The sequence below is a fragment of the Carassius gibelio genome, chromosome B12 (genome assembly GCF_023724105.1).
Source record: "Carassius gibelio isolate Cgi1373 ecotype wild population from Czech Republic chromosome B12, carGib1.2-hapl.c, whole genome shotgun sequence".
NCBI classification, from domain to species: domain Eukaryota; kingdom Metazoa; phylum Chordata; class Actinopteri; order Cypriniformes; family Cyprinidae; genus Carassius; species Carassius gibelio.
This window is the reverse complement of record NC_068407.1, coordinates 5498565-5522299: the sequence shown is the minus strand read 5'-3', so window position 1 is coordinate 5522299 and position 23735 is coordinate 5498565. Positions and strand designations below refer to the sequence as shown.

Sequence of the window (23735 nt, the reverse complement as noted above, 5' to 3'; positions counted from 1 at the left end):
GAAATAAGTTATATTTCAAAGGATATTAAAATAGAAACCATTATTTAATATTGTAATAACATTTTGCAAGGTTTCAGGGTTTTTTCTTTCTGTATCTTTGATCAAATAAATGCAGCCATGATGAGCATAAGCGACTTCTTTAAAAAATATTACAAGTCTCAATGATCCCAAACTTTTGACCGGTAGAGAGATATATATAAAACTCTAGTCATTTACTACTTTGTGCTCTGAGAAAGACTTTCTTCACTGGTAGAGGGTGAGGCTAAGGTCAGACGGGTTTACTTTAAAGAAAAAAAAAAAACACTGGCCCAATCCATGCTGGGCAAACTGCCAGTCTTCACAACACTCACCATACCAACCAGAACCACACAGACACATATGCCAAGTCCCCAGACTGAGTGAAAGAGTGAATAAGTGCCACACAAAAGGGTATGATGTATGTGTTTATCAGATTATATTCATGTATAAATAACATGAGCAAAGAAGAATATACAAAGTCAAAGACTAAACTATGGAAAAGGCTGGTTAATATTTAGTAACAATGCATCTGGCAGAAACCTCAAGCAAGCTTTCTTTTTTTTCTGTGCTTTTCTTCTAGCATCATCTGGTACTACAGACTGTATATCCATATAATGGATTCAATTTAATTTAATAAAAAAGACTCGGTTGAGTGCATCTTTGAAAGAAAACCTCGCCCATAAGCTGAATGACAGCTAGCAACATCAGCATTCCCTTATTAATATTCATGAGAAAAGCCATGTTTTTTGCAATGTGACATCACAAAATACATCATAAGCCCTGAGCAGCAGACTATCAGAATGTATTTGACCCAGACAGAGCTGTCCCTAGGCACTGGCCAGCAAGGCCACAGTGTCTGCATCTCAAATCTCCACTGCTATGTCCTCCGCCGCTTCTATTCTGCCCTTTTTGGTTTCAAAATGCCCCTCTTTGACTATTCTGAACTGATATTATCAACAGATGCCCCTACGGCGCAGTTTCTCTGTTCTGCCCATGATAACAACACCACAATGCTGCTGTCCTGAGGGAAATATAAAAGTTAAAATGGTATTTCATACAAAAATAAAAAAGTCTTCAGTAGGAGAATGTCAATAAACATGCAGCATGAATGCACACAGAAAACATTCAAATCAAAGACTGACACACTTTTAGATTAATATCTGACAACCATGGAAAATAATATTGAACTTTGAAAAGCTCAAGGATCAAGAAATTACGCTAACATTTATTAGTTTAACTTAAAATGAATCTGCAATTAAACACTTTAAACTAATTATCTGACCCTTGAGTATTAAAGACAAAATTAAGACAAGCTAGAGGACAAAATATGTCTTCAAGCAAGGCCATTGACTGGAAACTGCGATTCAAGCTCAACATTGCTACAACCTAGAAATCTAGTGCTGGCACCACAATAACAAAAATGGCTGGTTAGTGGTTACAAAGACTTTCCTGATCTCTTCCCACTACTCAAACTGTATTAGACTCCTGGCGTAATTGCTGTAGGAATATGATTTGCTGCGGTTGTGTTGAATTAGCCCTGATACGCTAGGCCAAGACAACTGACAATGTTCTGATCTGGTTCAGGTCTGTGGGCCTGAAATATGTTACAGTTGGAGTCACAGCAAAGCTTGTAAATATGCTTGATTCAGCCAAATATGCATGAGAAGCAACAGATGCCTCCTCAAGGGACAGACAAAGATGCACACTGGACGAGTATAAATAGAAAGAACATTGAATCCACCTTTATTCATCGTCAGTGTTGTTATAGACCTTAGGGCAGACGTCATTTTAAATTTGATGAAAACAAAGATGAAAGATGAAAACGAGGCTGTGTGAAATGGACTAGAGTAAATGGCATATACTGTATAAATGTCCTAGATCACATAATTTCAATATTTAAGGAGTTTTTTGCATGATAGTTTTTTTTATATACGTTTCATCAGCTGAGCAACTGTCATGGTGTTAAACTACATTGCAGTTCATTAAACACAATGTACTTCTATCACTCAAAGCCCACTTCTGTAAAAACTAATACAAATGAAAAGGAACATAATAAAAATGAGTAAAACATTTTTTTTTAATTAAAACTGAAACCCTTAAATACATGCTAATATTAAAAAATATTATTTAATAAAAGCTAATATAAAAAAAAAATGCTTCTATAGCACATAAATACTGGCTAAAATACTAATACTACTCAACACTGCTAGTGGGGTTAATTGCTTTCACAAGACCATACATCCATACATCCATCCATACATACATATATATATGCTATTTTTATGTGTTACTCCAAACATGGTTGTTTTTGCACATTAAGCTGAAATAAGAAAAAGTATTTCAACACTGAACACATTACATCACCAGTCTAAGTGATTCAGCAGTTAGTGGACATGGTTTGGAAGTGTTTCCCTAGAAACAGCATTTGGACCATTACGCAATCCGCAACAGGAATCCGAATCTCCAGACAGCAGCACTGCATTCATACTTTCCACAGGGGCTAGCGAAATCATCAGAGAAAGGGATTCTGGGTAATGCAGAACTGGGCCCAATCCTCAGTGCACCTGTGGTGCAAAACAACGGTAACCAAGCCCCAGGAGGTATGGATGCAAACAATACATTCCCAATATACACCTCATCCCCCGCAATGGCCTGAGGGGGCAAATTAGAGCACATTATTCGTTTCAGATAGATACTGAAAGCTACGGCTCATCAGAAAGAGCCTCTCGACGAATATTTCAGGCTGTGGGTAAAGGTGGTGTGCATCATGTAATAGCTTTTAGCTGCGCATCTCCCTCCCCTCTGCGTGACGTTCTATAACCCCGGCCATCTCTCACAGGCCATTTAAGCCTTTCTCTCTGACGTTTATGACAGATCTTCTTTTTTCCAAATGCTGCTGTTATTAGAGTCTCAGTAAACAGGGCAGGCCATGCAGGACAGCCTTTCACACAAGTCTCAAACCACAGCTCTGATTAACAAACCAATGACTGAATGAAAGGATGTATCTGGTCGAGCTCTTTTAATGTGATAAAGGCCATCGATGCAACAAAACCACTTAGCCCTTTCAATTTCAGAGTTACAGTAAATGTGCATCCACTTCATTAGAAAAACATATTTGGATGCATCTAAATGTTCATTTGTGCGTGCAGCACAAGTAGTGCACTATTACAGATGAGTATCACTACATAGTACATACTGATGACTTTAACCTGGGGAACAGAGGTGGATACAGCATTACTTTTATCAAAATATCATAAAAACTGTAATTCTGTGAGATTTTATAACACTGTAAAATAACTTTCTATTTTTATACATTTTAAAATAAATAATTGACACTTAATACTTGTGTGGGAAATATTTTTGGGGATTTTTGGATGAATAGAAAATTCAAAAGAACAGAATTTATTAGAAATTTCTTTACTGTCATTTTTGATCAGTTTAACACTGTTGAACAGAAGTATTAATTAAAATAATAAATAAAAATCTAATTTAGAAAGAAAAAATCTAATAAAAATAATAATATTAATTCACTTGTACAGTACCTTTCAGTATTAAATGGTACATAAAAAAAGCGATTTTCAAATATATAATACAAGCAACTGATGAAAATAATTCAAATGCAATGCAATAAAACAATGCAACAACTGAAACAAAAAAGAATGAATAACAAAAAAATATTTAAAAAAATATTTCACATTAAAAACTAACCTAAAAATACACACCTTTTTAGAAGTTTGATTTCACCCATAGTAGGATGCAGAACAGACATCTAGTTTCTTTAAACCATCAGTGTCATAAAGTATAACATATCATACAATTTGTAGTAAATCTCTTGTTTATGAATGAATAATGCTACCCTGAAGTATCATACACAGTGAAAATGAGCTGAGGTGTGCCACTCTCCAACACTCAGAGAAACTACAGATGTCACAAATACAGACAAGAAAAAACACTGCAATTCTGCTTATCATATTGCATTTTTGGTGGCTTAATTTGAAAAAAATTATCTGCATGTGTCACCACATGGCGTTCTAGAAGAAAAAAAAATACATTTAGGCATAGAGATAATCTTGTGACTGTGAAAATGAGGGACACACGTCACACACACGTCCCAGCTGTAAGAATGGATGAATGCACAGTGTCAGATGAAAGACAAAACAGCACTCATGTCCACACGCAGGAGTGAGTGATAGAGAGAGGGAACCAGAGGAAAGACCAGAGCCCAGAGGCTCGGAGACCACGGCTGTGAAATGGGTCAAGGAGAGAGGGATCCAAAGAACATCATGCTAACTCACAACGACACAAGAGAGAGAGAGAGAGAGAGAGAGGAAATACAAGCTTCGACAACAAACTTGGCGAAGCTACAGTTAATGGAGTCAACCTAGCCCCTGACCTATAATGAAATTAATTTGAACATTTCATTATATTATCTATGACAATTAGATTTAAGAAAACTCATTTGTCCTCAGGAACACCCAGCAGTCATAAAGAAGAAACCACACTGATAACTAGATCTGCAGTTCCTAAAGGAAATACCAGTATGGCAGCAGAAGAATAGTGCTCAGTAATAAATCTCAACTTACTTTTCAACCATTAATAAAGCATGTTTCTTAAATATTATAAATACATATATACTACATCTGCCATTGTTGCAATGCTTGACCCATAAGTTCTTTGACCTACTAACTGCAACAACCTCAAAATTATAAGTACTGCCAAACGTATAATTCAACACTTTTTGATACATAAAGAACTACCAGTGCACAATACTTTGCTATTCTCATCTTTAAACCTGACTGTTCCTCACCTCCTGTAGCCTCATGGGATAGTACAGTGTCCACTTCAGATTCTCAGCATACTTTCTCTGGATATTTGCCTATTTTTAATCTGAATACTGAATATTTGGACATCCAACTCACTTGCTTTAGTGCTTCTTACACACTAACTATATAGTAAAAAACGTGCTCATTTTCTGATGCATGGTATAGTCAAGTCAGGTGAGGTAAAGCTGGTTATAAATGGTTAAAGAGGTCAAACATATGCAAAGAATACCAATCATATTCGATATGCAAATAGAATACCAATTCGGCATGAAAATATATCACACATATATGACACCAACACTGACAGTTACAATTTGATTACTGAGCAGTCTATCAATGTCAGTCAATGGAGAATTAAAATTCACCTAAAAATGAAAATTCTGTCAGTGTTTACTTACTGAACATCAAATTTTAACCTGTATGACTTGTTCTTTTGTAGAACATATTCAACATTTTTTATTCTGAGAAATGTAGACAAGACCACGGCAAACATTCAAATTTTTTATATATCTAAAAAACAAGATTGAAGCAAATAAATATTAATTGGAGAAGTGTAATACTGAGGGTGATTCAGTACAAAACTGGCTAGCAAGCAATCTAATGACTTGAGCCGACAACTTTAATGTCTTCACAGAGACACATGCAAATCTGTGTGATTTATCATCTTTTTATAACCCGAGTGCATCATCTTTCCTCAAACAATCTGTAAGGCGCACCGAGCTGTTGAACACACCGCCAGACATAACTTGTATCATGTTTCAAATGCGCTTAATCCAATTCAGCTCATTTCATCTGCATTTTAAGTGCATCAGAGAGGCGTGCGGAGACGCATCCCGTATAGCATCTGATTACACCTAAACGACTGGCTCCAGCAGTTGTGAAGGAGGCACAGCGTTTGTTTGCTCACGCTGTAATAAAAGAGACGGAGCGAGTCACTTTCCCTTCCTGAGAAAACGCCGACCCGTTCTGTAATGTAACAAGACTGAATTATTCACATGCAGCCCTCTGGAGGAAGAAAGAGAAGAAAGGAGAGAGAGACGCAGGACAGAGAGAATGTGGGACACGCAGGAAGAAGAGTGGGAGTGTCAAGCTCGAAGAACAGGAAGAGGTGCCGTCAGGGCTGTGAGGAACTCTCAAGGTGAGACAAACAGTAAAACCTCTGGAACAGTTCACTAAGAAATGCTGGGTTCAATACAACCCAGTGCTGGGTAAAATATGGACAAACCCAGCAATTGGGTTGTTTAGCCCCAGCGGTTGGTTATGTTTTTATACTATGACAAAAAAAAATGCTTCTTTTAGGAACTATTCAAGGTTCAAGGTTCTTCTAAGAACCCAAAATAATTCTTCTATGGCACTGGTGCAAAAACAACCTTTTGGAACCAATATTTTAAAGAAGCAAGGGTGAGTGAAAAGGAAGAGAACAAGACCCTAAACACACTGCTGCTATTTAATAATAATAAAAAAAAATAATAATGAAATTACTGAAGTATTATTTATATACAATAATATAAAATATAATTAATAAAATAATGAATATATAAAAAAATATATAAAAATATATAATTGTATTTTTATATTTAAAATATATATGTATATTATACATATTTGCTCGGATTAAAAAAAAATACAAATGTAATATGTGTGTGTCTAAATAAAAAAATAATAATTACTAAATTGTAATTATTGTATTTTTTACAATAAAATAAAATATAATAAATAATAATAATTTATTTTATTTTAATATATTTAAAATATAAACAGAGAACCCCAACATGATTGTAAAAGCGCTTTGGGTACAGCAATTCACAAAAAAGCTATATAAATGCATTATTCATTCATTCAAAATATATACATGTATTTATATTTGCTCAGACTAAATGAGAACACACACACTTCTATTTTTTGTGTCTGCTGACTGTTCTAAAATCTATTGTTAGCACACTACACTCATTTTTGTATTATATAAAAAAGTTAATTATTTAAATTAAAGAAAAATTATGTATATGTTGTGTGTGTGTGTGTGTGTGTGTGTCTTCCAACTGTTCTAAAATCTATTGTTAGCAAACTACACTCATTATTTAATTAATTCAAAAATAGTTGCATTTTTATTATATTTTATACATTTTTGAGAAATTATTGTGTCATTTAGCAGTAGCCTGCATCAGAATTTATGGAGCCTTGTGTGTGTGCCTGACATTTCCGTGATGGGATGAACCAACGACAGGACCTGAGAAAGAGAGAGAGAGAAAGAGGGCCTAAGAATAGCCCAGGGAGAAGGTGTGTGTCCCCTCAGAGGTGAGCATAGATATATTTGGAGAGATGAGGCCCTCTGGGAGTGAACTAAAGCACAAACACAGACAAGCACACGCACACGCACACAAACTGTTTAGTCCACCGTTTTTCCCTCCTACGCGGCCATTCATACCTGCAGCAGGCTTTCCTATGGGGGGAGAAATTGCTTTTTTAATAAATCCAGACAGGGCAACAACACAAGTCCGTTGGAGTGCAGCATATGGGCTTTCCGATCTTCAGCAAATTAGATGTTCCATCAGGAACCGGTGAACAGCTGTTCTCAGTAACCAGCAGAGCCATATTTGAAGAATCATGACTGTGCAGGAGAACCATAGAGGAAAAGCTCACTCCGTGTTTAATGAGGCAGCACAACAAAAGCAAGGCGGATGCAAGAAGAGCAAGCCTCGTGTGATGCTGCAAGAAGCGTTCATTACAGCAGAGGGATTATATAATGTAAACACCAGAGGAAAACACCCATTGTTCACTACAAAAAGAGTCATATTTGAATCTCATGGTGTTTTGTCTCGGGCAATTTAGGAAACTACAAAGACTTTTTACTAAATAGTGCATCAACAGTTTTGCCTTTTGCTATACACATAAAAAAAAAAAAGTGATGTAACCTGGTAGAGCTGCACATTTTGCTCTGTATATATGAATGCTGTCGATTTTCCTTTACTTAATCCTAAAGAGATCTGCAACACGTTTCGCAGTTTTTCATCTCTCAAGGCAGAATGTTCATTTCAAAACACATTTCAGAGAGTCTGTGTACACTCTCCCCTGCTGAGAGCTTCTCTGCCATACTTCATACACACTTTCTTCTGATAAATAACTACATATGAGATAAGATCACCGCTAATACGACAGGCAGAACCCAAACACGTACCAAGTCCTATTAGGTGTGACAGCAAAAATGTGAAAATATCCATGAGAGCGCACCTTATCTTGTTTGTTAAAGATGAAGTCCTTTGTTTTACTCCTGACTCTTACTAAATTGATTTTGAATAATCCAGCTCTGATAATAATAAAAATAATAATCCACCCCAGCCCTAATAATCCTGTGCGTAATGCGCAAGAAAAACAATTTTTCCAAGTAGGCTATTGTTTTATTTCATCTTGTGACTTAGATTCAAATTTTTCTTAATTTATGAATATTTAAAAGGCAAAAAAAAACTAAACCACTAGCGCATATCATAGCATTAGGTCAACGCACACTTATTTATTCCTATATTTAACCAAAATCTGTACTCAAAAAAAAAATTTTTTTTATATAATTATATATATTTTTTTTATTAATTTTAATATAATAATAATAATATTTTATATATATAATTTTTTTATTAATTGTAATATAATAATATTAAAATGTATTTAAAAAATATGTAAAAATAAATAAATATATACCAAAATTATGGTATGATGACCTACTGATTATGCGAGGGCCCCTTCCAAACATTTCAATCCCACAATCCTGCGGGTCCATTCTCTGCAGAGCTGCTTCTGCAGTCGCTCAGAAGAACACACAAGCACAACAAGCTCATCTAATCAAGCCAACATACCCCATTTCACAGAAACTTCAGCTCCTGGTTCTTCATCAAGATAATGCTGTAAAAGGAATTCACAAGAATGACTGAGATGGATACTACAAATGACACTCAACAAGAAACAATTCACTCTGCTCCTCTCCTCTGACATTCCTCTGAAGGCAGAAGCCGAGATGTCCACAGATACATCTCATTAAAACAGCCGACAGCGGGTTTTCTCCTCTCAAACCCTCAGAGACGGTGTGGGGGAGCAATAAGAGCCAAACAAGGACTCACACCGCCTTGCTTCTACAAGCACTAGTTTAACTAACCCTTTCAATACAAGACAGCGACTTGTTCTTGATGGATTCCCTGTCCAACATATCAGTTCAATTAAACGAACCTCATTTATTTCAATTAATGTTCCTGGATTTACTGTGCACGATTCATTTACATTACATTCACATTTATGCATTGGGCAGAAGATTTTATAAAAAATGCTTTACATTGCATTCAATGTTTTATTCCTGGGAATCCATTAATGCTCATTACTGTACGAGTGAAAAAAAGATGGTTTCATTAAAGTTCCTCTGAAACTGCCTTTACTGCTGCAAACAAGCTTTCATTAGCTGGGAAAAAATAAGTTACATAATATAATATATGCTTCCAGATACTCCACTTTCAGAAGCAAAGGGGTGAGAAACGGCTGCTCGTTCAATTACTCAGAACAACCCTCTTTCCTTGCATAGCACAAAACAGCACAGGAAGACTTTCACAGTTCAGCAGGAAGACGTTTGGAGTAACTCTCGGCACAACACTACACAAATGAAGCCATTAAAACCGCTTTGCTGAAAGAGATCAATACAGATTTCAGCTTATCAATCAGTCTAAGACTCACTGTTATTAAGTATCCAATGCCCTTAAGTCTTGCAGTAATCCACTGTATCAGAGTATAATGCAGTATTGTTTCTGACTGTGAGGTGGTTATCACTGGGAGCTGAATTCAGCTAAATTCAGGAATACGTTTTAATAGTAATGGCATTCTTGCCCTTCCTCCACTTTGGTCCAATTAAACAATTTTTAAGTATTAGCAAATAGCAATAATACTTTTATTCTGCAAGGACATATTGAATTAATCAAAGGTAACCGTATAGACATTTATAATGTTATAATGATTTCTATTTCAAATAAAGGCCATTTTGTTTTCGTTTTATTGATCAAAGAAAATTCAGCAAAAATGGTTTCTGTGTGCAGCTCAACTATTTTCAACATTTATAATTATAAGGAATGTTTTGAGCAGCAAATCCGCAGATACGAATGCTTTCTGAAGGATCATGTGACACTGAAGACTGGAGTCATCACAGGAATAAATGACATTTTAAAATATATTACTTTTTATGACAGTGTGCTTTTTAAAAATCTGTTTAGGACTGATAATATCTTCGAACTTCAGTCTCAATAAACTTTCTTGGCATTTCAGTCATTTTTAATTACACTTCCTAATATGTTTGTATTGCATTTCTGCATATTGTTTGATTCAAACATCAATCCAATTCAGGAAGTGAACTAGAGGTTTTTTTTTTGGAAACCTTATTTCAGTTCTGAATGGTATCACCGCTGGCTAGAAATGGGACTCTGTGTTCTGTTCTGAGGCAGTTCTGTCTCTAGAGGCAGGATGGATCTCGAGCTTTGTGCTGTGTGAACTGTGAAGGACTCAGACAGAGTGATTAAGGGACAGATAGAGGACAGCTTCACAGGATACAAAAAAATAGAGTGAGAGAAATGTGTGTGTTTTGGGTCAGCAGTAGGGCTGTTTCGAATGCCATTTTTTGAGCTTCGAAGCTTAGGTGGCAATCAATATCAAATATTCGAAGCTTCGGTTGGTGGGGCTAAATATATAATAATAGTGTCGGTTTGCATTTGTATCATCTTTCACGACTTCACGTTTCACTCTTCGGCATTGTAAATGTGTTGCGGCAGACCCAGTGGAGTTCATTGTTGCATTTGGTGCAATATGATCAAGTGGCACACATTCTTTAAATATTAATAAACATTTAATAATCTTTTAATTAGAACAGTTTCCGGTACGCATTACACGGGCAGGTTTATGCTCCGAACACGGACAGTGCACAAGTGATACAAAACACAAAGTCTGTTGAGAGCAAGAACTTTAATAAGGTATTAATAACGAACATTTCTTTAAAACGAATCCCAAAACAGAAATTAAATTAGTAACACACAGTGATTTCAATGAACTGTAATGAATAAAGAACACGGTAGCATGCTTATAAACAGTTGAATAAGAATAAATGAATTGTTTTTAAAATGACACAAAATGTAATATCTATTACAATTAGTTTTATTCTATATAAGGGATTTATTTTGTCTTATTCTGACTTTTTGTTAATTTAAATCTTTAAAATGCGCGATGCTTTTATTGAAAGCATGTTGCAATTACCCTATTTATCATAGCAAATTAAGCGCATAAAAGCAGTTTGTTTGTTTTTTGCCGCGTGCTACTTACAGAACTCAGGTTATTTTTCAAACTTGTGGTGCTGTTGTGGTAGGCCAGTTTCAAATCGCATATTTGACACACTGCCTTTGTCTTGTCATCCTCACTTAATTTAAAGTGCTCCCAAACAGCTGAGGTCTTGGGCATTTTGTACCTATTCAGTATGAGATTAAATAAATCACTACGTTCGCCAACGGGCGGTTCAAGCATGAGTGAGAATGAATCCGCGATGGAAGTCACGTGTTGAAAAAAAAAAAGAATATTCGAATCTCAAAACTGAAAATTCGAATGCCACCCCACCGAACGAATATTCGAATATTCGATTATTCTAGTACAGCCCTAGTCAGCAGTTCGATCCAGAGAAAGAGGAGCACCCAATGACATTGCATGTTTCAGAACGGTGTGTGTACAGAAACAAAACTGTCTTAAACTGATCAACAACACAACCAACACACTAAAAAAGATATACAGATGTGTAAAAACACAATTAGAGAGTTTCAGATTTTGGTAAAATAGGTGTAACGGTAAAAAAAATGTTTAAAAGCACAAATAACATTAAATCAAGAAAGAAATACGTGGGCAGCATGTCAAAATTTGATAATTTGATATCATGGTAAAAGTAGATATTGTTTGATGCAAACATATAAAATTATATTTTTTTAATACTTTGATGTAAAATATATTTATCAATGTATAAAAATCTTAATTTACATTATCCAAAAATAAGCATTTCTGAAATTTAAATACTTTAAAACGTATATATACTTTCCCCCCCAAAATTATTATTATTTTTATTTTATTTTATAACTGTTATTCAGTAAGGATGCATTTAATTGACCAAAAGTGACAGTAAAGACAAAAAAGAGAAAAGAGAAAAACAAATGGTACAGATTCTACCATCACATGATATACATCATAACAGCACCCAGACCAACGGTTTTATAAATCTGCAATACAAAGAGAGAAAGACGAAGAGAGAAAAAGGCAAAACAGTGATTAAAACAACAAGCGAGTTACACGTGATGAACAGTAACTCAGCTCACATGACATACACTTCAGTACACACACAGTGAAACGTAAGGGCCCATTACAAGTAAATACAACAGAGCAAATATTTATCCACAGGAGGTTGAAGTGTCAGAGGAGTATGTAAGGATTCCTTTACAAACACTTGAGAAAGAAATAAACCTAACATTAATCTGGAGAAGTGTAACAGCAGTCTTCACAGTCCCAAAAGACTTTGAGGCACTGGATCACACTCCAGATTCAACTTTACAAGATGGATTCTCATATTCCCTCAGCGGCGCTGTCATTTCTTTTATTCCAAGTTGGTTTCAAAGAGCTAAAAAGTGTCACGAGTCATTCTCTACTGGGTCCCTCGCTCTCTGCTGAACTAGCAAGCTGACTAATTTAGCATTTCCATTGCGTCTGAGTGTGTGGGTAGGCAGAGCTCTCCGATGCGGCGTGCCAGGGCCTGTGCAGATCTCCGAGGACCCTGGCTTAACTCAACCGCGCTGTAAGAAAAGATCGATGACTCAATGCCACCCAGAGTGCCAACTCACTAGCTACAGTTTTAGCCAGATAACACAACCGTCAACAAAACAATAAATAAAAAATCCTGCTTATAAGATAATATATTTTATTGTTGGATTTTCAGCAAAAATAACTACATGTTTGGGATATGAAATAAACGTATATGTGGTCACTGCACACACATCTAGTCATAGTTGTAATGTTAACAAACATATTTTTCATTAAACAATCTTACATTTTGGTTTCAAAAGATACAAAAAACTAATATATTTTAAAGATATTTTTCAATGAATCATTGAATCATTGAATAATATATTTATGTTGCATATAAAACACCTTAGTGTTGAAGTTACAGCTTGATAAATTACGTAATATAAAATTACTGTTATGATAATTCAAATGATATGTGGTCATTGCACATACAGCGGCTATTTTACATATCTAGTCACATTTGTAATATTTTACAAACATATTGTTCATAACTTATAAATAATCTTACATTTTGCTTCCAAATGTTACAAAACCCAAAAAATTGTTTAAGTATTTTAAGTATTATAAAGCATCACTGTACATACAGTGGCTATTTTACATATCCTGTCATATTTGCAATGTTTTAGAAACATGTTCATTTGCTATTAAGAATTGTACTTTGACCTTACGTTGAAGTATTTTTCATTAAATTACTGAAAAATAGACATAGTTATGTAACAAAACATCTGGGGGTTGAATTTTCAACAAAAACAACTATTTCATGATAAATACCATCACTGGAATATAAAATTACTCATCCAGTGATGTAATATTTTGTCATAGCGCCCACTCCTATCCCAGCCTCACCTCTGAACGAAGGCTTTCTCACATTTCCAAAACTGTAAGAAACATAATAACACATAATACGTTAATGTGTACGTGGTCATCTTTAGGTAATTTAACTATTCCGACCACTATCTAGACAGGAAGTTACCTTCTCGGTTTTGGTTCCTCATGGCTGTGGGACAGAGCACGTCATCCGTTAATTGTGGATTGAACACTTCTCATTAGAGAGGAATCATATCACACTTAGCAACAATCGCATGCATTCAGCTTGGCAGCTACACCGTCCATTAACATTTTATTACAGCCCACGTTTTCAGCTGATTAGAAAGGGTCATTTGCATGGCAGTCAACATTTCAAAAGATAAATTGACTCGCTTTAAGTTTCCTGAGTCATTCTAGCAGGTTCCATTCACTTTCAGTACAACTTGGCAAAGGTTTCTGCCTGTAATCGCTCTCTTGCTCTTTCCGTCTCATTCCCTCTTTCCTGTCTCTCTCCCTAGAAGGATTTATGCAGTAGGTACCAGACGAGGGTCAGAAATTAACCAGTGCCCGGGGCGCAAACACTACCAAAAATGACAAAAATGTCCTAAATATTTACACTGGGAAAGGCGAAAAACAACCCTGACATTTTTTAATGCTTAAAAGTGCAATGCGCAAAAAAGAATGACTGTTCAAAAAAGTTCCTAAACACTGAAAACATAGTTCCACTGCAGTTTACCGCCATTGTCTGTTAGACTCAAACACAGCACAAAAAAAGAGCTAGGCAGTTTACAATTATAATAACAGTTACATACGCTACATTTTTAATATAACATTCCTGTGGCTCAAGTGGTAGAGCATTGCATTTGTAGTGCAAGGTTGTGTGTTCGATTCCCAGGGAACACATGTTAGGTAAAAAAAAAATGTTAGCCTGAATGCACTGTAAGTCACTTTGGATAAAAGCGTCTGCTAAATGCATAAATTAATTAAAATATAGTTAACCAAAATAAAGTTAAATTGGGGGTCCATTTATATTAAATATTTCAGTTGAATATAGCTCAGTACAGTAATTCGAGATAATAGGATATAGGGTTAGGTTTGGATATCTTCTGCTTAATCATCACAGCTATTATTTAACACTGATTATAGAAATAAATACATTTAGTAAAATGATACATATTGTGAACACATTTTTTTTTTATTATATTTAAATAATTAGCAAGTAGCACACATTCACTCATATTTATTTCATTATTTGAATGAAACTAAACTATGATTAAACTGAGTGGCTCTCAGACAGCAGTTCCAGGGGTTCCATTAGGTTTTAAAATGATGGACATTTAATTATTTTAACATAATATGGTTATCAAATTAAAAGTACCCTCATAAAAAGTAAAAAAAATAAAAAAAAAGACTCTGGAAATCAATTCCAGGAATTGAAATTTGCTTCTTAATAAAGTTCATTTCTGACATTAGTAGGAACCAGAAAGAATTACTCCTACATCCAACAGGTGAGTAAACACATTACTCCAGCTCTACCTCCTAAAGCCTCGATTCTGAATCATTTTACTGCCCCTGTTTTTCATAAACGCAGTGTGTGAAAATTGAGCAGAGCTCATTTTGTTGGGAAAACAGCAAAGCGATTGCACAATAACCTGATTTTAATAAGGCTATCACAGCCGAAGAAATGAGGAACAGAAGGGACGTAGTGCGAAACAAAATGGGAAATAAAGCAGGAAGGAACGAGAAGGAGAGCAATCGATGGAAGTTCTACTAAAGGCACAGTACGCAGCTCAGAACAAAGAGTGCCAAACGAGTGAAGCTGGAACACTCGCGGCTCCCGTCACAGAGAGAGAGGGATGGAAGAGAAGAGCAGAACAATGCCGCTCCGTTCCCTCTTTCTATCAGTCCTTGTAGCACCTCTACTTTCACACAATGGAGTTCTGAATGAGGCAGAACAAAGGGGCCGATCCCAGAGGAAGGGGGATTAAGATTTGAGTGGTCCTATACATGCTCAACACACTAGAAAAATGAATTCAAACACGCAGTGTGTGTTCCTCTGATTCATTCCTATCATGTACTACACTGCCTGATAACAACCAATTGTTGAATATGCTTTGTGTGTTTCCACTAGTGGAAGACCAACATCTATGGCTGATGCTGATATCTAGAGAACAGAGAGGCAGATGGCTGATATAATGCAGGTATACACAATTTGGGATGGGAATCGTAAAGAATTTATTTCTGGATCTCGTTCAAACTCCAGTTCCATGAATGATTCTTATAGAACTATTAAGGAATCAATCTGAAAAAAAAAAAAATTATAATAATAATAACAATAAAAAAAAATGAAATGCAACTCCAAATGTGACAAATTTAAAACAATTGCAATTTACACAGATTTTTAAACAGCATATATGCAATCCTATAAATGTCTTATTAAATTCTAATAATAAACGAATAATAAAAAAAAAAAGTCTGTGGTCGGTAGATTTTTTTTAAATGTAAAAATAAAAAAATTAAATCACCAAGGCTGCTTTTATTTGCTGAAAGGAGAAGTGAAAACAGTAATATTGGAAAATATTATTAAAGTTTAAAAGAATTGCTTTCTATTTTAATACATTTTAAAATGGTGCTCAAGAAGCATTTCTTCTTACCAATGTTAAAAACAGTTGTGGAAAAAATATTTTTTAAGGATTATTTCATGAAAAGAACAGCATTTCTATTTAAAAAGTAAAACTATAAATGCTTTTAGTGTCACTTTTGATCAATTTCACGCTGAATAAATATATTCATAACATAAAAAAACAATATACTGATTTATGAAAAACTTCTGACAAAAAACAATGTACATCTTTAACTACATGTAATGAACAACTAGTGATTCACTTAGAAGAACTGACTCAGAATCTCTCATTCAAGTTTCTGATTCACAGATTCATTTCTAAACAGTATTGCAGTCTTTTATGGAAAAGGAGTAGATTATTGATTCTTGATCCAATAAACAATACTATGACATGACTACTGAAATAAACATTTTTCACATTATATTTTAAACTGGCTTAACATCTCAAAAATATTAAACAATTTATTTCTCTCATTTCACTAATGAAATTTACACCAAAAACGCTTGAGACATACAGGAACATTGTGAAAGAGACTTCATCTGCAATGCACAACTTCACAAGCCTCCTTTGTGTTTTTTTGCAATCTCATCCAGTGGAACTAGCGGCACGGCAAAAATGTGAACCGGGCAGCTGGAAATGACTACGCCAATGACGAAGCGCTGGGAAGCGAGCAGTCGGGAAGATGCATGCAGGAGAACTGACAGTGATCTTAATGACCCACGACATGAAAATGCGTTATAACGCTTCTGGTCAGATCAGTCAGAGGGAGAGCATGAAGTTGTAGGACAGGCAAAGCAATTCACATAGTAGAGGACAAGTCTTCAGACAGCACTATTTGATCATTTTACTGCAGGAGTCACACCCTTTTAAGCCATTTCAGAGGAATAATGCAAGTGTACACACAACATATATGCATTGTGGGTGTATGTTTGTGTGTGCAAACACAAGGCTAGAATTCGTAGAAAGCTATTTGGACATCTGCCAGTTGAACTGTGCTGTTACAGTCCCAGAGTATCACAACAGAAATTCTGAGGTAATTCAGACTCTGTGCCGGTTTTGTCAAACAAAAAAGCATTAAGGAGACTGGAGCTCAAGTCAGCTTCGGGGAGGTTAAGTGCTCTCGATAGTGGCTTAAACTGAATCCACTCGATCCGAGGAGCCGCTTGAATCTCCTCTGCAGCTTTCGTAACCATTTAAGGTGAACTTTACACAACATATGTCTGCAAAGAGAGAAAGGATGACCACACGGCCAAAGACAAACAAACAAGTGGAGTGTAAGAGATGGTTTTATGACATCCCCCTCTGGTCTGAGCCTGTGAAATACAATTAAATAAGTGGATTAACCTCAATACAAAAGTAATCCACCTCGCAAGGTAAGAGAGAAGAGGACAGATACATAGATCATGTGAGAGCTAGACACTGCATGGGGGGGGGGGGGGGAGACTAATTTTCGTAGACTAAACTTTTTTTTTTTTTTTTATAAGATTCATCAACAGAAAGCACACTACAAACTGAAAATCCCTACAACACTGAATTTTATTGGATACAGTCATCTTTGTACTGTATAATTTCATAAATGCTAGGGGTATGTTTTTTTAAAGATGTATTAGTTTAAGTTTCACTTAAATAAGCGGTAAATTAATTTTACATAGGCTGCTAAGTTCTTCTTGTCTTTTTCTGCTCTACTGGTTTGAGATTTTTATGCTATGTACATGAGGTTGTTTGGTTTAGTACTGATTGGATGATAAAGGCTGTATGCTTACACTATCCTTGCCTCTATATTGATATCATATGGTACATTGCTTGTCATTTTTTCTGACAGTCGGACTATGTGTGTATGAGTGAGCTGGTATTGATCTGTTGGTTCTATGTATAGCATCATTTTTAAGCGGATGTTGATTTTTTTTTTTTGTTGTTTTTTTGATTGAGATAGAATAGCACACATTGTATATGTATCTTGTAGATTATTTATTTTAGATTTATAGGTGATAAATTTACCATCAGTCCAGGGATTATTAAAGAAAAAAAGCATTTCATTTTATTATAGGTTTATTGAATTTTAAAGAATTACATTTTAAAATAAGAAAAAAAAAAAAAAAACGAAAAAAAGAAAAAATCAAATAAACCTGTAAATGGTATTTATCATAATATATAAAGTTTTTAATTAAATATATAAAGATGTCTCTTTATTTTTTCTCCCAATAATAATAATATTTTCTTTTGAAATAAATAAAACCAGTGCATTCTTTTCTTTTGTGATTTCTCAAATGAACAGATTTAATTTGGCTAATTAATTTGTGCCCCATGATGCCTCTTTATAGAACATGAGTCAGCAAAGACCCTTTGGAAAGCGTTTGCACCCCAGTCGGGGGGACACGTGTCTACCAGACCTCTGCGGCTATTTCTACAGCTATTCAGCCTTCGTGTTTCCAAACGACAGAAAATAAGCCAAGCTGCAAGCGTTATGCACACAGCTGCTGTCATTACGCCATACATCTCCTTGGCTCAGAAAACCCCTCCCCCACCTGCTAATAAGTCCGTCATATGACCGGCCCGGAGCACTAATCACACAAATGTTTATCGGAGATTCCTGCATACGGCGCGGGGTCTGTGTCATAAACAGGACTCAGTGTTTGAAAAGCAGTGGGCTTGTTTGACAGATCTGGGCAGTAGGTGTGCAGACGCAGTGAGACTCATCTACTCTAAGCCCCTGTCAGGCTCACGTGTTGCTTTTCTGCAGACGTGTGGTGCGCGTAAGGGGACCAGGCAGTAACGGATTATAGGAGATTTTTGTCTGTTCTCATCCACAACTCAGTCTATCAACTCAAGTCTCCTCGTTTGTGGCAACCAATCAAATACAGCCCAAGTGAACGGTTGCCTAGCTACTGCATCAAGCTCTAAGTCAAAACCACCAATGAGTGAAGCATTTCAGAAACACCACTTTAATCTACCCATGTAGATGTTTTTTAATAAATAAATGGCCTCAAAAAATGTGTTTCCACTTTTTTAATACTTGAGTCAGATAATTTAATGATGTTTGGTACTATTAATTTTTTTTTTAAACGTATGCATTACATTCTTCTATCAATGTGAATGAAGCTTTCGCTGTAGTAAGCTTAGTCTGAATGAAATGTGTTTAGAAAGACAAGCTAGGTGCAAGTAAATATATAATACTGCTTTATAATCATCTGGTAATTAGTCCTACCTATGGATATGGTAATTTTTTATTTTAAAATTGTTTTATGACTTCATGAAAATTATATTTTAAATAAAATTTAATAAAAAATGTTTTTCATATTTTAATATTAATTTAATATCGTAAAATATATATAAAAAATTGTATAATAGTCTCTTATATAGACCAAGGCTAAAAATACAGTAAAAACTGTAATATCATAAAATAATATTACAAAGCAAAATTCTAAATTTGCTGTTTACATTTTTTTTTTTAATGTCTTTTATTCCTGTGAAGGCTAACCAGCTATTTTTCCAGTCTTAAGAAAGTCCTTCAGAAAATATTCAAATGACAGAGAATAGAGGATTACATACTTATTTCTGTCCATAAATATATAAACAAATGTAGTAACTGTTATGTTATATTTAGGATCAATTATTGCCATTTCCTTAGAAGCACTAAGAATCATCAACAGAAGGAACAAAATTCATTTAGCGATATCTGAATCATTGCATTAAATCAAATCATTAGATTCCCATCCCCTGCGAATTAATCAATTTGAGCTGAACTAGAATTAAATGCCCACACATCAGCGAAAGTTGAGGGAACATTAAACCAAGCATCCATCTTAAACAAGACAGGGATGAATTGAATATAGTGTTACACACCAGGATGACACCGTTCCTTCCAGAACCTCTGTATTAGCGGATTCCGTCATGCTCTTCTCGCTCTGCTAACAGGACGGCTGAAGCACAGTCCCGGCTCTTAATTGGCCGGCCTGCTGGAGACGAGCACTCAACAAAGAAAATGGCTGTGCCATAAACAAGACCCTCACTGTCCATGCGCCCCACTTAATTTCACATTAGCTGCATGGAAAACTGCAAATCAGCAATTCGAGGAAGGCAGAAAGATGTACTGCACCAGCCACTTCACTTACTAACCTTCTGCTGTTATGACAAACAAGCTTCTCCGACCTGCTGAGGCAGGTACAATAAAACAAAACTACAACAAGCTAAAAAGGAATAATGCGCAAAAAAAAAAAAATCCAAATCATTGAACACGATTCACTTCCAAGTCAACCGATCATCAGTGGCTCAGAGCAGCTTCACCCAGGATCCAACACTGTCAGAATTACACACAGCAATAAAAAAAAAAAAAAGTTTACGATCAGCTGAACTGACCCAGAATCCTCCTCTGTGTATGACTCAGCTTATCGCTCTTTCTGACATTCCCATAATACCGCAACTTTACCCATTTATTCAGGGCAAAATATTAAAATGAGAGAAATGAACACATTCCAATGAATATATCCAACCTTTAACAAGTTCCGCAGAGCCTCTAAACACACCTTAAACCTGTCTGTTCCTGGAAAAATCCATTTTTCATTCTTCAACTGAAATGACTTAAAAAGATTTTTTCCATTTTTAAGCGCCATCTTTTTTTTCTCTAATCAAAAGCAGCTTTCTTCTTCAGGAGCTGCGCAACAAAACATGTAAGTTCTGCGACACCACATGGTACTGATAAACACATGCTTGTGCAAAAATGTTCACAAAATTATTGCCAAACTGCAGGTGGGACTATTTGCCAGATTTGTGCTGCAGACAACAGCACGTATTCTCATACGTCTCTTCAAGTTCTGAGGAAAAACAGGGCTGGACAGAGGCAAACACTTCTGCATGCTTTTAAACATGAACACACTGGGCTCAATCTGAAGGACTGCGACCATACCGGCAGGCAAGGTTTCTATACACAGCTACTGAGCTAAACAGGTCTGTTTCCCATTTAAGACAGGAAGCTGGAGACGTGCGTATCAATGGACTTGTCCCATTTTTAAAAAGCCGACAGCATTTAGTCCAAGTCACAGCCATGAATTCTGGCTTACTGCTTGTTAATGCTACTGTGTAGTTACTAAAACCAAAACTATTAAAAATCATTTTTGGTAACTGAAATAAAGCTGAAATAGAGCAAAATATAAATATTAAATAAAAACCTAAAAAAAAAATAAAAAAAAAACTTAAAAAGAAAATTCAATTAGACATGCTACCTGAAATAAAATAAAATTAAAGCTAAATATAAATGTATAAAAAATGAATTACATATACATATATACATACACACACATATAATGTGCTGCAAGTCAGAAGTAGTGGTTGAATCTGTGGTTAAAAGATGATGCATATACCTGAAAACCAATATATACATATACCTTTACTCAAATATTTTCTAAAATTTCATTAAAAACTGTCCATTGACAAGGCTTTCAGTAGATTTGGCACCCGACAAACATCTACTTCTCTCAACCATGATGTAATAAATGCAAAAATGTACAAATACAAGCTGATATATTGGCCTGATCACTATATTTGTCTATAGTGATAGTCACAAGTAGGTGAGGTGTTATGGGGAGATTATTTTATTGGACAAATAAATGCCTGTGAGTGCAAACTGAATCGCCAATATTTTGGTCCGTTTTCCCGAATGACTTAAATAAGCATATACCTGCTACAAGGTAATCACTCACATACAGATGGCCTCAAATGAACAGACATGGACTTAAAGCAACAAAAATACATTTTTTGGGATTATAACAACTTCAAGAGACAATGCCTTTTCTGTGAACGCTGAGCGAAATAAAACACAAAGCACTTCATCCCACTGCACTACGCACACTGAAAGAGTGCTGAATCGAACGCCTTACCTCTTGCTGACAGTTTCTTTGTGTTAATAATTTTAGCAGCATATTCCTGGCCAGTGGATTTTTTCACACATCTCCGCACCACGGAGAAGGCACCCCTGCGAATGAAGAACACAAAAAAAATTATTTCCCTCAAAAGTAAAAGATGCACCTGACTCTCGCAAACTTGGAAGAGCTGTCAGTCTTTGAAGACGTAAATCAAGATGTTTATTGTAATTTTATGTAATTAATTTAATTAAATTTAACATGTTCATTGCGTACAACTCAAATATAAGTTAAAGCGAGAAAAGAATCCTTGTATTGATTCAGTCCGAATTATTCCGATTGAGAACGAATCATTCCGATTCATTGACAAGATTCGACACAAAAGACGGATTCGTCCACAAAACATCGCGAGACATTTAAGTATGACAAAAAGAAGTTTAAATAAGAAAATTCTCTCATGTCTGCACACAATTAGACTTAACACAACACTGTCTGCTACATTTTGGACATTAGCCTCCAAAAATGGGTGGATTGCACAGCATTTCGCATCTGCATGATAGTAATGCTCTTCCCAAAAGTGAGATTGAATTCTCAGAAAGGCGTCACTGCTCATTTATTGATTTTATAATCCCTCTTTATCGCTCCCTTCCTAAGATATTAAAGTGTGATTAACTGTGTGGGCGACATACTCAATATTTCACTGTGATATCAAGTACACGGCTACACATTCTTTACTGCACTACATAGTACACTACGCTGCTATAATTTTAAGTAGCTGCAGAACAATACGATTTAACCTTGGGTTACGAGCATAACACATTACATGTTGTTAATGTCAGGAAAAGTGACAAGCCAAATACCCAAAGTAACCGAGAAAACCTTCCCGTCCATCAGCAAGCCCTTAAAATAAAACAAGGCGTGAACACAAAACACAAGTGTTTACTGTATTCAACATTCTACACCGCAGATTCGTTACTCAGAACCAATACAGCCATTTAAACCTGACATTAACAACGTTTAGAGCTTAGATCCGCGCGGGGGGCTTGATCGGATCCAGACCAGGTCTCGCGAGTGCAGTTCTGGTCTTGTTTCGATCAAGCTCCCTGTGCGTGGATCTCTGAGGGGTTTAGGAGTCTCTTTGCAAGTCATTTCCCCCGCTGTCAACCTCCAAATAAAAGAATGCAACGAAACAAACAAGAGTAACTTGCGCCGCTGACGTCACAGCGCTACAATGTTGCGCGCACTTACTTTCCCAGCTCTTCGTAAAGCTGATACTCGTCCGTGAACCTGGTCGAGGTTACAATTGTAGCCATGTTGTGTGTGCGTGTGGGGAGGGGGGTCGATGCCTCTGCTGCTGCGGTTCAGGTTTCGGAAGGAGAATCTCATGTTCCAGAGAGAGAAAGAAGGGAGATACTGACGGAAAGAGCAGAGGGGAGGGACTGGATGGTGGGGGTGGAGAGAAAATCACGCGAGACTCCAAACGCGAGACTTCCCTGCAATCAGCAAAGTCACGGGTAGAGTGACAGACCGACAGATCTTTTTCATTTATATATGCATTCTAACAATGGCAAAAGTCATTTTTATTCATAAAATGCAACGAAAAACATTTAACTGGTTAAATTATGTAAATATAAAAATAAAAAGGTGTCAGAATATAATACACGTTAGAGTAGAATAAAGCAACACAACACAACATAAAAAATTAAATAAAAAAATAAAAATAAAAAATAAATAAATTAACTTATCTATCTGTAATATGT

The 23735-nt window shown here is 35.7% G+C and overlaps 1 protein-coding gene across 17 annotated transcripts in view; it reads right to left on the bottom strand.

Annotated features, from left to right (window-relative positions):
- Nucleotides 1-23474, bottom strand: part of LOC127968924 (calcium/calmodulin-dependent protein kinase type II subunit gamma) — a 71988-nt gene extending 48514 nt beyond the window's left edge. For 3 of the 17 annotated variants that reach the window (XM_052570374.1, XM_052570378.1, XM_052570379.1), the window contains exons 1-2: nt 23224-23474; nt 21994-22088 (exon numbers count right to left, since the gene is read on the bottom strand). In XM_052570374.1, coding sequence (XP_052426334.1) covers nt 21994-22088; nt 23224-23288 — 160 coding nt within the window. In that variant the 5' untranslated portion in view covers nt 23289-23474. The remainder of the gene's footprint in view (nt 1-21993; nt 22089-23223) is intronic. The other 14 variants (XM_052570380.1, XM_052570376.1, XM_052570381.1 and 11 more) reach the window with 7 other exon arrangements.
- Between the last annotated feature and the right edge of the window lie 261 nt (nt 23475-23735).